The 13,325-nt window shown below is 45.7% G+C and overlaps 1 protein-coding gene across 5 annotated transcripts in view; it reads left to right on the top strand.

Moving 5' to 3' along the window:
* The first annotated feature begins 240 nt into the window (after window positions 1-240).
* LOC147034102 (uncharacterized) overlaps window positions 241-13,325 on the top strand; it is a 73,226-nt gene continuing 60,141 nt past the window's right edge. The window contains exons 1-4 of one of the 5 annotated variants that reach the window (XM_085876509.1): window positions 241-425; window positions 6,563-6,758; window positions 11,244-11,510; window positions 12,726-12,992. In XM_085876509.1, coding sequence (XP_085732635.1) covers window positions 358-425; window positions 6,563-6,758; window positions 11,244-11,510; window positions 12,726-12,992 — 798 coding nt within the window. In that variant the 5' untranslated portion in view covers window positions 241-357. The remainder of the gene's footprint in view (window positions 426-6,562; window positions 6,759-11,243; window positions 11,511-12,725; window positions 12,993-13,325) is intronic. The other 4 variants (XM_085876501.1, XM_085876498.1, XM_085876505.1 and 1 more) reach the window with 4 other exon arrangements.

Genomic DNA, 13,325 nt, shown 5'->3' on the forward strand with positions numbered 1-13,325 from the left:
ATCAGCTTTAGATTTAACTGTAATTTAAAGTACTTCTAAAGTGCAGGTTGGCGAATAGCCCGATCGAGCTAAGTATAACACCGTAATACACCTCAATTAATACGACTATTATAAATGTAAAATTTTAAGATAAAATAAGACAAGCACAGGTGGATCCCATTAGCAAAAGGAATCGTCTCAATCGCCGAGAGAGACCTGGCGAGCGCTCCACGAGAAACTTGGTGACTAAAACCCACGTCGTGGATATCTCTTCCGGTTTGCAGCTTGACGCCGCACGACCGCCATTTTACCACTCCCGTCCTCTGTGTCGAACTCGAACTCTTTCGCGGGAGTACTGTGTGGATTTCAAATGAAAGAATGCCATCTTGTGCGGCAATAAACTGCACGAATAGGCAGTTTAAAGGATGTGGAAGAACGTTTCATCTGTAAGTGTGCCGTCGCTTCTTGACTTGTCTCCATTATGTGTACTGAAGATGTGAAAGGTGTTGACACGAGGATATCTGATTGTGCTGCACGCCAATGGTAATCCGTCGGTAAATCAAGAAATAGATGTTCATGCAAATCACGACTTAAAATGGCCATACACCTCGTAATAGCTTATAGACTTCTTATATACCCAGTAACTTATAGACTGACGGGCAAATAGTTCACTTTCGTCGTGCGTCGTATGCATGTTTGACGATCATCTCCGCAGGTATACAGGTGATGAAGGTTGTCGTGATGTTTCATCAAAACGGTGTGTGTGGTTCTGGAGAAGGAGGCAAATACTTCATTTGGCGGAGGGGGGAGCAACACACACCCCTCCCCTCTCCCCTCCCCCCCCGCCCCTCCTCACCTGATTTTCTCATTCTGCTTCAAACTTCTCTATATTTTCATTCCAATCACAAACTACAAGGGCACGCAGTAGAGCGCATACCTTCGCCTGCAATGCCTCATCCGCAAGAACATATCGGGCCCGGTACATTTCTACTTCCACCACCGAAGGTGAAGGAGGTGATGTTTTCTTCATCCCCTCTCTGTCTGTTAGTTTCTTGCAAAATCGAAGATTTTTCTTCAAGTATATTGGTTCGTCGATTTTGTGCTTCTGTTGGATTCGCTATATATGCTAGATATCTCTTATTGTTGGGTTTTCCGTGTGTGTGTGTGTGTGTGTGTGTGTGTGTGTGTGTGTGTGTGTGTGTGTGTGTGTGTGTGTGTCTGTCTGCAACGCGAGGCTCCACAGCACGAACCAGCAAACCGATTTCGCGGAAACTTTGCCAACATGTGCAATATGTGCTGCGAATGTACGCATTTGAATTTCATTGCCTAGCAACGACCTGTTGCTGTGCAGCGGCCGAAAAACCGCGTACGGTATTTTCGATACTTGTCCTTCAGTTTTGAATGTAGAGAAACGAGACTTCGGAATTAAACACTTCGAGATATTTAGAAAATTTTACTCGAGCCGATTTTTGATTGAGGTTTTATTTTTCAAATGGTAGTCCTTCAAAAATCGGGTGTCTATTCAACGTCATTTTTTACGACGGGCTTAGGAAAGTGGACGTGGTTGGTGAAAAGTGGGAGTGGCGTAGGAAAGTGGGCATTGCTTATGAAAAATATTGTGTGGCTCAGGAGGTGTGGTCAAACAAGAGCATTGAGAGAAGTTTATCGGTGTGTGTGTGTGTGTGTGTGTGTGTGTGTGTGTGTGTGTGTGTGTGTGTGTGTGTGTGTGTGTGTGTGTGTGTGTGTGTGTGTGTGTGTGTGTGTGTGTGTGTGTGTGTGTGTCTGCAACGCGAGGCTCCACAGCACAAACCAGCAAACCGATTATTTTTCAAATGGTAGTCCTTCAAAAATAGGGTGTCTATTTACCGTCATTTTTTATGAGGAGTGCCAGTTGGCAAAATACGCAACAGGAAAAATCTTTCCAGGCAGAGGAACAATTGTATGTGAACCAATACATCTTGGCAATGAATCTTCGTCGGTGGATCGGTCAGAATAAAAAGCATCGTATCCAGCACTTCGATCTTAGCAAATCCCTCGTCGCCTACCGGCTTGTCTGTTTGTTTGTTTGTCGCCGACGGGTCACAATTTTAAACCGATCTTCATGAAACTTCACCACTTGGTAGACTTTGTCAGAAGAAAGAAGCCTATTGTTTTTTGAGATCAAAAGGTCAACAACATAGGCCAAAGGTCAACAACGAAGGTGGTATTTCTAAAAATCCTCAGTTTTCATCCGATTGACTTGAAATTTGAAGAGCATTTTCATCTCAGCTCACTGAATTCAACGACCCATTATTTTTGAGGTCCACATAGGCCGAAATTCTAAAATTATCAATTTTCATCCGATTCACTTGATATTTGAAGAGGAGTTGCAGATTTGGTCATTGAATTCAACCATCAATTATTTTTGGGGTCGAATCTGTTTTATGGATATTGCAAGTATCGTGCTATGCATGATGTCTTCTTATTTGTTACTTACGAAATCTTTAGATTTCGTAAGTATATTGATGCCTTCCATTTCTGTTTGTTACTTACGAAATCTAAAGATTTTGTAAGTATATTGATGACATCAAAACTTTGTTTGTTTGTTTGTATGTTTGTTTGTAGGCACGATAACTCGAGAACGGAAGAAGCTACCAATGTCAAATTACACCACGTGATTCAGGAGGGTGATGGCAAGTGCTGATTAGATTTTGGTCGAAATCGGTCAAAGGTCAAGGTCACAGTGAGGTCAAATATCCGATTTTTGATGGTTTGGTACAGATAACTCGAGAACGGAAGAAGCTACCAATGTCAAATTACACCACGTGATTCAGGAGGGTGATGGCTAGTGCTGATTATATTTTGGTCAAAATCGGTCAAAGGTCAAGGTCACAGTGAGGTCAAACATCCAAAAAATGATAACTCGAGAACGGAAGAAGCTACCAATGTCAAATTAAACCACGTGATTCAGGAGCGTGGTGGCTAGCACTGATTAGATTTTGGTCAAAATCGGTCAAAGGTCAAGGTCACAGTGAGGTCAAACATCCAAAACATTCGATTTTTGATGGTTTGGTACAGAATCATCGTAGAAACTTCTGGTTTGTGTCGCTACCTTCTCGAGAGACAGCTTTTATTAGACAAGGTCAGAGGTCAAGTTGACGATTTCGTATGTACCAGTCTATGACTGCTTGTTTGTTTGTTTGTAGGCACGATAACTCGAGAACAGAAGAAGCTACCAATGTCAAATTACACTAGGTGATTCAGGACGCTGATGTCTAGTGCTGATTAGATTTTGGTCAAAATCGGTCAAAGGTCAAGGTCACAGTGAGGTCAAACATCCAAAAAATGATAACTCGAAAACGGAAGAAGCTTCCAATGTCAAATTACACCACATGATTCAGGAGGGTGGTGGCTAGCGCTGATTAGATTTTGTTCAAAATCAGTCAAAGGTCAAGGTCACAGTGAGGTCAAACATCCAAAACATTCGATTTTTGATGGTTTGGTACAGAATCATCGTAGAAACTTCTGATTTGTGTCGCTACCTTCTCAAGAGACAGCTTTTATTAGACAAGGTCAGAGGTCAAGTTGACGATTTCGTAAGTACCAGTCTCTGACTGCTTGTTTGTCTGTTTGTCTGTGTGCAGGATATCTCAAAAAGTTGTGGACAAATCCGGATGAAATTTTGTGGGCCGGTTGGGTGTGAGACAAGGACAAACTGATTTGATTTTGGTGAAGATCCGGATCCGGATCCGGATGCGACTACGAGAATTTTTTTTAATGATTCTTCACCATTGAGAGATTGGGCTAAACTAATATATAGCACAACATCTCAAAAAGTTGAAGACTGATTCGGATGAAACTTTGTTGACAGGTTGAGTGTGTTACCCCGACAAATTGATTCAATTTTGTTGAAGATCCGAATCCGGATCTGTATACGATAATTATTTAATTTCCAAAGTGTTTCTTCACCATTGAGAGATCAGGCCAAAAACGATATATTGTTGTGGAGCCGGGCGTCGGCGACGAGCACGACCACTAGGTGGAGCAATAGGGTCAACTCTGGCGAGCACCCGGAATCTAGATAGTCACCCTCGGACAACTCTGAGGGTACGGGTTCCTTACAGGACCGTGAATCGTCAATAATTCAACCACGTGGTACAGGGTTATTTGCTAAACTTCAAAATACCTAGAGGCTCACGTGGCGAACTACCGAGTATTCACACCCTCGATGGAACTCAAACGGGACGAGTCGTTTCCGTGCTCGACACGTGCGTAACCTGAGCGATGGTTACCGATGTCCCGTCGGTCCAAATGCACACAACTACGGCAACAACGGCCTTCTTAAATTCCCCAACACGCACCGTGTTAAACCAATGAAGAAACACAGAAATGAGCTGATATATTTAGCAGGGGATTTATTTACAATAGGGAAAGGGGAGACACAGAGCAGAATTAACCCCGAATATAGTCATGCAATGTACAAAGAGCAAGCACTTAATCAATTTCTACTGACAGACGGGCCCACAGAGAGACACACACAGAAATGGACCCCAATGGTCTTTATCGAAGGCCTCCAGCTTGAGGACAGGTGAGCTAGAGACCAGAGCCTGCGCTCGGACCTGTCCACCTCGTGTGGTCTTCGACGATCTGGCTCGGCGGGACTCGAACCCGCAGCAACGATGCTACTCCAAGCACCAGGGATGGAGGAAAAGCGTGGGACGCCAGGTGGACGAGACGAGAGAGGACCCGAGCACTGCCAAGCCGACCAGACCAGACGAGTTGATCTCCGGCACCTCAAACCCGATCGCCCAACCCTTACTCTGTGTCCAATGACCTGGCGTTCCTTAAGGCCCTGTCACACCTTGACGATTTAGCCAGCGTATGCCTCACGTATGCAAAATATGGCTAAAACGCTGGCACAAGTCGAATACGTTATGGGTAAATTTGTATACGTTAAGAGCATGCTGGCATACAACGTAGTATGCTGGATTTTTTTCGTAGTACGCTGGCATATGTCTTTGTATGCTGGCATACGTCGTAGTACGCCAAGGTGTTAGACAAATTTTCCATGCTTTAAATTTTTCGACATATGCCAGCGTATGACTCACACATTCCGCATAACACTGGCCATAAGTTGTAGGCACGTTACGCGATCGTTGACACACGTCGACACACGTTACTTGTAAGTTACTCACAAGTCGAAACACATCAAGGTAATGGTTAGCATCAGTGTTCCAGACTCCCTGGTTTGTTTGTTTTTATTTTTTATTTTTCTCTTCGGTATAACGGTGATGTTGACACTTCGATTTCTAGTGCGGATATAATATAATATAATTAATAGGCTGCCGCACAATGATTTAAATCTAAACCACACAAGAAATCGAAGTGTCAACATCACCGTCATACCGAAGAAAAAAACAAAACAAAAAAAAACAGGGAGTCTGGAACACTGACGCTAACCATTACCTCGACGTTTTTCGACTTTTGAGTAACGTACAAGTAACGTATGTCGACCTGTGTCAACGATCGCGTAGCGTGCCTACAACTTATGCCAGCGTATGCGGAATGTGTGTCATACGTCGAGTTTCTCGACGTTCTCGGCGTATGACGACGTATGCCAGCGTACTACGACGTATGCCAGCATGCTCTTAATGTATACACAACTTACCCATAACGTATTCGACGTGTGCCAGCTTGGTTCAGCAAATTTTTCATACGTCGGCATACGCTGGCTAAAACGTCAAGGTGTGACAGCGGCTTCACACTTTGATGTCTAGTGCGGTTATGATTTGAATCGTCAAGCCGTAGCCTATGAATAGCCTACGCCACGTGATCGTCGGCGATACGCTGCCGCGCTATGCATAAATTAGACTATCGTTGGGCATAGGTTGTGAACGCCGCCAACACGCTCAGCATTCGTTGGTATAAGTTATCTATATGTGATCAAAACGTTCTGTGTACGTTACTAATACGTTATGCATACGTCCAACACGTTATTATATGCCCAAAACTTAAAAAAAACATCAATAGTTCAGCGTACGCCAGCGTTTTACATAAATTTTGAGACCTTGCCATACGCTGGCTAAAACGTCAAGGTTTGACAGGGCCTTAACTGGATGATCTTATTTAGGCCGAGCAACCTAAGTAATGTGACGTCTTCTTGTAAGCGGTGTGGACCACAACTAGTTAATCCCTTAACGGGTCGGTTCGAAAGTGGGGTGATCCCTCCGTGACCTCGCCCTTTGAGTTCTGTACCATCATGGCCATGTCTCGAAGGCTTTTGGTGCCAAAATTTGTGCCGCCGGCCTATCAGAATGTCAAAAAGACACAATTATAACAGATAACAGGTGAGAACGGTAAAAATGGGATCAAAAGGATTGGTAATTTTAGATACACACAAGAAGGAAGGTGGACGTTGTCGAACTATTACATGCACGACGCATATCTAATATCACATTTAATTACCTTGTGCTTATGCTTATGCTAAGCTTTCACTTTAAGGAAATAACTATGCTATGCTATATTAAGCATTATTAACCCACAAGGAGTCATTTCCACAACTATATCACAGTGTGTTCATTTTTCTTTTTTTCTCCTGTTAAAGTTTCCCATTCGGTCGTCCCAGTTTGCTGCAACAATGGATGCTCAACATGAAGAGGGACAAGTGGGCTCCCAGCAAAAAGGCTGTCCTGTGCTCCCACCACTTCGAAGTTGCATGCTTTGACAGAAGTGGTCAGACAACTCGGCTGAGAACAGATGCAGTCCCAACCATCTTCAACTTTGCAGCACAATTGCGGAAGGTGCTAAATCCTTTATTTTTGTATTTGTGAGCTGAAAGCTATGGATATGAAAACCTACATGAATACATAATTTGTCCCTTCAAAGTTGCAAAAGTACTTGAAATCCTACTACAGTATCTATACGTGTGTGTGTGTGTGTCTCCCCCCCCTCCCCCCCCCCCTAATACAGAGCAGCATTCTGTCTCTGTCTCTGTCTCTGTTTCTCTTTGTCTCCGGACAATGTTTGTTTCCGGACGTGTCTGGCTGGTGTTTGTCTCCGGACGTGTCTGTGTGGTGTCTGACAACGGACAGCCTAGATCCAAACATGTCTGGGTGGTGTTTGTCTCCAAAAGTGTTTAGGCGGTGTTTCTCTCCGGACATGTCCGACAGGAGTTTTTCTCCAGACGTATCCGAGCGGTGTTTGTATCTGGACAGCTTAGCGCTGGACGCATCCGGGCGGTGTATATGTCCAGATGGGAGTTTGTCTCCAGATGGGAATGTATCTCCGGACGCGTCCGAGTGGGGTTTGTCTCCGGACGTGTGCTGGCGGTGTTTGTCTCTGGGTGGTGTTTGTTTTCCGGACTGCGTTTATCTCTGGACATGGCCAGTCGTTGTTTGTCTCCAGGTGGGATTTATAGTACGACTGGTATAAAATAGATTTCAGACATTATTTTGTTTCCATCTTCACTGTTATTCGATGCAGAAGCATTTTGATGAGACAGTATGAATCTTAACGCTCCACCGCACGTCTTCCTTCCCTTCCTCTCACCTCTTGCTGCCTTCCCTTCCCCCGGCCCTCCTCACTCTCCCTCCCTCCTCGCTCCTCCACCTCTCCTCTCCTCTCTTTCCCCCTCCACCTCCTCACTCTCCCCCTCTCTCTCTCCCCCACCCCTCTTTTTCCCCCCTCCCCCCCCTTTTGTACTCCCGTCAGCGAAGCGACGGGTGGTATTTGCTAGTGTGAAATATGGCATGCGTGCAGGCATGCATATATGTCTGATGATTAATTATAGAATCAAAAACAGTTTAGCAAATCCCCACCAAATTTTGCTTACATTCTAGGGGTAAACAGGGTCAGGTCATGGGCATAAATTACCCCCCACCCCCACCCCCCGCTCCTCTATCCTATGAGAGTGGGGAAACACTTCACGTCTACATGTGGCACAGTGCAAATGGTGTACTCACTCCTGCTCGAGAGAGGGGAGATGCATACTCCCCACGGCATAAAATGTATTTTGTCCAACCTTCCCCACCATCCCCCCTCTCCACTCCCCATTCCCTATTCCACACCACTATAGATGGAGCGAGTGTTTCTAGCTATTTCAACAACTGTGTAGCCAATCACCACCACATTTTGCATACATGTTTGGGGTATCCATGGTCAGGTCTTGGGGATTAAATAGACCTGCTCCCCCCCCCCCTCACCCCAGGTTAATGAGGGGAGGGGAATCAAATTCTCTACATAAATGTGTAATGCAGAGCACCACTGGATGGTGGTGTGAAGTCATATTACAAGTCAGCTGTGGAGATGTATACCTGGCACTGTATGATCCCTGCTAAAGGGAAGGGGTATTATATTCCCATAGGGAGTGTGTGTTTCTTGTCCTTAAAAGCTGGCATCCGAAGTCATTCACCGATTGGGCATCCTCCTTCGTGGAAAGTCCTTCCTTGGCACCCCTGAGCTCCTGACCACATACAAAGCTTTCATCTGCAGCCTGATGTAATAGCGTTCTCCCTTCTGGGCTGATGCTCCCACCTCACACCATTCTTGGCATCACGCTGTGGAAACAAAGGCTTTAAGGATTATTGGTATCTCCCGTCATGAAGCCGAGTCTTTGGGTCTCTCACTCTCTCACCGCAGGCAGGTCAATGGTCTTTGTCTTCTACCATCTCCTCTCTGACCTCATCTCCCTGCCCTATCTCTGCTCTGTCCCCCCACCCCATATTTCCGCAAGGTGCTCAAGGTCCACCAGCAACCCCCTTATGGTGAAACTACCAAAATCAAGAATCACTGCTCACCTTCACTCTTTCATTCCTCTTTTTCCCACCTTTGGAACAAACTCCCATAGTCTCTTCAATCCCACTCTTCCCTCCAGGTCTTCAAAACAGCTGTTCACCACCATCTCTTATCTTCCCCCATCTAAAACCTCGTGTTTACTTCCCCCGTTAATCTACCCAAAACCCACCTCCTTCAAATTCCCTGCTTTCCTTCCTGAAAGTCCCTGTCATGTAAGGACCTGAAAGTCCCTGTAGTGTCCATCTTGTGTACCCCGTGTACCCCGCCTCATCCCTCTCTCTTCCACAGATCTCTTCATGTCTCTGCTCCCTTCCATTTTATGCTTCCCTCTTCCACCCCTCTTGTCTCCTGCTCTCTTTGTTATACGTTCCGTGTTTTAGCTCTGATGTGAGCCTCGACAATGTATACAAAAGAAAAAAATTACAAAAATCACCATTTTGAATGACTGCAAAAATACAATCCACATTTTTAGTTTTACACATTGTACAGTTACTAATATGCACAGTAAGGAAGTCTTCTAAATTAGGATGTATCATAGGAACCAAGTGGAACTTTTCAACATGACGAGCTCCCTCTCCCCTTGCTGAGTATGATTATTCGGGTCCAGATTTTATGTACGATTCTGTTCTTATTCACATCCATCAACCAAGAAAGCATTCGATTTTTAAATGATCTCCTTGCAAGTTGAAAAATAATTTCAGAATCCACTCGGTAGTATTGTTATGAATCTGGCAGCCATTTGCACAGAACAGCCAGAGTCCCCGCAGTTCAGTTATTTCGATAAGTATGTGTTTCTAGTTAGAACCCTCCCCTATGTTTAATGGGTTGATAAGTGTCCGTGCGCTGCGAGTTTCCTTCTAGTTAGATTTTTGCAATACCCAACACCAACAAATCAATCCTTCACTTCGTCGCACCATCGACGCCATTGCCCACGTGCGTTCGACCACGGACGTGGGCAGAGGTTTCCTCACCTCAGAACACCGACCCCGCCCTGGAAAGGAGGGGGTTCCCCCCTATCCAATCACGGATGGCCAGCACATCACCCCACGAAACCCTGTCCAATCAGGGCAAAGATTACCTCAGAGCTCCGACTCCGCCCCAGAAAGGCAGGGTTTTCCCCCTGTCCAATCAGAGGGAGACAGATATCATCCCACAAAACCCTGTCCAATCAGGGCAAAGATTACCTCAAAGAACCGACCACTCCACCCCGCCCGGGGGAGGGATAAGAATTGCCAGGCTCCCCTTAGGGCTCGCTGGAGTTGGGTTGGAATTGTCGGAGAAGAAAGGGGTCGCCATTGCTCTTGGTGTGCGTGGTTGGTGGTCGGCGTTGCCATGTCTCAAGCTGGTCCTCTGACTATTCCATAGCCGTCGACTTCCATCTCCCATTTTGTTGAGCAACAACCCGGAGTCCGAGCCGGCAACCTCCGCTGGCCCTCTGTGAGGAGCCACCCTGGCCCCCGCCTGTACCCTGCTATACCGTGTATGGGCTCGCCGATGAGCCGAGTTTCACACCTGCAGTCACGGGCCAAACCGCACGAGGCGGCCAGGTACCGACCAAACTCTGACCTCCAGCCTGTCTATCCCCTTGGCTGCGAGGGTTGAAATAAAGATAATCCTGGTCCATTTTCTTTTGGTGTGTGTGTGTGTGTGTGTGTGTGTGTGTGTGTGTGTGTGTGTGTGTGTGTGTGTGTGTGTGTGTGTGTGTGTGTGTGTGTGTGTGTGTGTGTGTGTGTGTGTGTGTGTGTGTGGTGGCGCCGCCGTCCTATAAGTAGAAATTGTATAAGTGTTGATTGCTTATTGTACATTGCCTGCATATTTGTGATAACTCTGCTCTGTGTTTCCCTCCCGATTATAAATAAACCCCTGTTAAATGTACCAGCTCGTTGCCTGTCGTTTCTATCATTGACCCAGCACGGTGTGGGCTTGAGAAATAGTGAGACCATTTGTGCTGTAAATTGTCATTTGGACCGGCGCGGCTTTGGTAATTTCCGCTCAGTTACGCCGGACCCGAGTCGGTAACAGTGACTCAGTTTGTACAAAGCCGGCCGAGGGTGTGGCTTCCCCGGTAGTTAGATGGTGTGAGTACTTAGGTAAATCGGAAAAGACAAGTGGACCCTACCTCACGCCGTCAAAATATTGGTGAGCACGGTCCTTTAAGCAACCCGTCAACTCCGGAGTTATCTGGGGTGACGACCTTTCGATTGTGGGTGTTTGGTGTGTGACGGCCTACTGCTCCGTCTAGCGGTCGTTCCTCGCCACCGACCCCCGGCCCACAACAGTATAACTGTTTCCTCTCCTATCCAGGTTCCTCCTGATAACTCCATATTTGCTCTTTGCTCGCTCGGATTCCTTGTGACAACAACACATTATTTGGTCTTTCATTTGATTGTCCATTGCAAGTTAAATTAACAAACAGTGTACTTCATCCATTTATCATAAATGGGTTTGAATTAAAGGCGAAATTTTTCTTTATCTTCTTATGTTCTTTTCAGAGTCAACATCCCCCAAGAAAGCTACCAAAAGAGAGCGTCATGAATCAGCCCGAGCCACTTGCGGAGACACCTCCTACTGATTCTACCACCCCTTCCAATAATCCTGAATCTTCTGATAAATCAAAGGCTTACACAGACGATTCATACCTCGCTCAAGAAAGGCCAAGGAGTGTGAAGAAAAAGCTGAATGTGCTCAAAGACACAATAAGTGAACTGAAGAAGGGTCTCAAAACTACTCAGCAGAAATCCTGTCGTCTTCGAAAAAAGGTGACATCACGAGGCGATTGTGGATTCACTCCAAAATAAGCAACTCGTGTCCCAAAAGGGAGCTGAAAACGATGAATTTGAAAACGTACATAAATACAGGATAATGTTTCCCTTCCGCGATGCAGACGTTCTGGAAATCCTTTAAAATCTTCAAAATCGATAAAACTTGGCATTTCAAATTACTGCAGAAATGCAATCTACATGTTAAATTTTACACATTGTACATCTGCTAATATATGACTGGCAGGAGAGCCGAGAGGTGCGCACACTTACCTCCATCCTGGGTTTGAATCTTTGCACAACTATAAACTATCATCCTGGTGTTTCACAGGCAGGGTGATTCATCAATATGTGTGCCGTCCCTAGGATGACGTTAAACGGGCATCCCATCTGCCGGCCTTCGTTATAATAACAATAATACCATTCCTTTTCTGCCGTCAAGGCGCATCGGACTGCCGCGGCAGTTTCATTGACAGAGTACAGTCCTCGACGGGTGGCCACTCCGACACAGGTTACCCCGAATGGTTATTACCCCAGTATACTGGTACTCATTTTGCCGACCTCGGAAGGATGACAGGCTGAGTCAACCCCACCTGTTGTTAATTCAACGTTAACCAGGGGCTCAAACTCAGGACGTTAAGGTGCAAAGCCAATCACCTTAACCACTAAGCCAACACCAGGCTTGCCAGCATTAGTTGCTGGATGTTAAACATACCATGGTGTCCTTCATGAGGAGTAGGCGAGCTATCACCAGCACCCTAAACAAATTACAAATTACTGCCCGAACCAGCAGGGGGCATTGCATCAGCGGCACATACGTGCTCTCAGCCAATGATGTGACCCTGCAGCCTTTTGCTGCATCTGAAAGAAGAAGAAGAAGCTGCTGCTAATATGAAAGGAAGTCTTCAAAATTAGGATGTATCACAGAAACCAAGTGGCTTGAACAAAATTGGCTCCTTTTCCCCTTGCTGAGTCCGATTGTTCGGGTTTATACATGATTCCGTTTGTGTTCGCACGCATAAACCAGGAAAGCATTCATTTAAAAAAAAAAAAATTTTGGTCTCCTTCCAAGATGAAAAATAATTTCAGAACTCTCTCGGTGGTATAACTTGTCCAATGTAAGTTAAATTAATGAACAGTGCACTTCATCGATTTCTCATAAATGTGTATGATTTGAAGGCTAAATCTTTCTTTATCTTCTTATTTTCTTCTCAGAATCAACATGCCTCAAGAAAGCTACCAAGGGAGAGAGTCACAAGTCAGTCCGAGCCACTTGAGGAGATGCCCACAACTGACTGTGCCACCCCTTCCAATAATCCTGAATCTCCTGATGCATCAAAGGTTTATTCAGACCATTCTTACCTCACTCAAGAAAGTCCATGGATGGTGAGGAGAAAGCTCAGTGTGCTCGAAGACAGAATAAATGACCTGAAGAAGCGTCTCAAGACTACCCAGCAGGAATTCCATCAGCTGCGAAGAAAGGTAACATCACTAGGCTATTGTGAAATAACTGCAAAATAAGCAACATCCACAATTTCTCTCGAGGCCGACAAAGTTTTGCCTTCCTATTGGCTCGTCCTGTCTCTCGGCGCCGTTCATTGGTCGCACCCAGCTCCTGCAGCACTGCTCTCAACTCAGATGGGGCATCGTTTGTTGAGGCTATTGTTAGAGCTCCCCCCCCCCACCCCCCAGCCCCACTGTTTGGGTCCACAGTACTTTATGATGCTCTTTTGTGGATCACTGGCTTGTAATGTTGAATGTTGCAAAGTGTGTATGGATGCACTGCAGAGGTGTGGAGAGAGAGAAAGACAGAGA

Source organism: Eptatretus burgeri, chromosome 1 (genome assembly GCF_056783735.1).
Source record: "Eptatretus burgeri isolate ZD-2024b chromosome 1, Ebu_testis_v1, whole genome shotgun sequence".
Classification (NCBI taxonomy): Eukaryota; Metazoa; Chordata; class Myxini; order Myxiniformes; family Myxinidae; genus Eptatretus; species Eptatretus burgeri.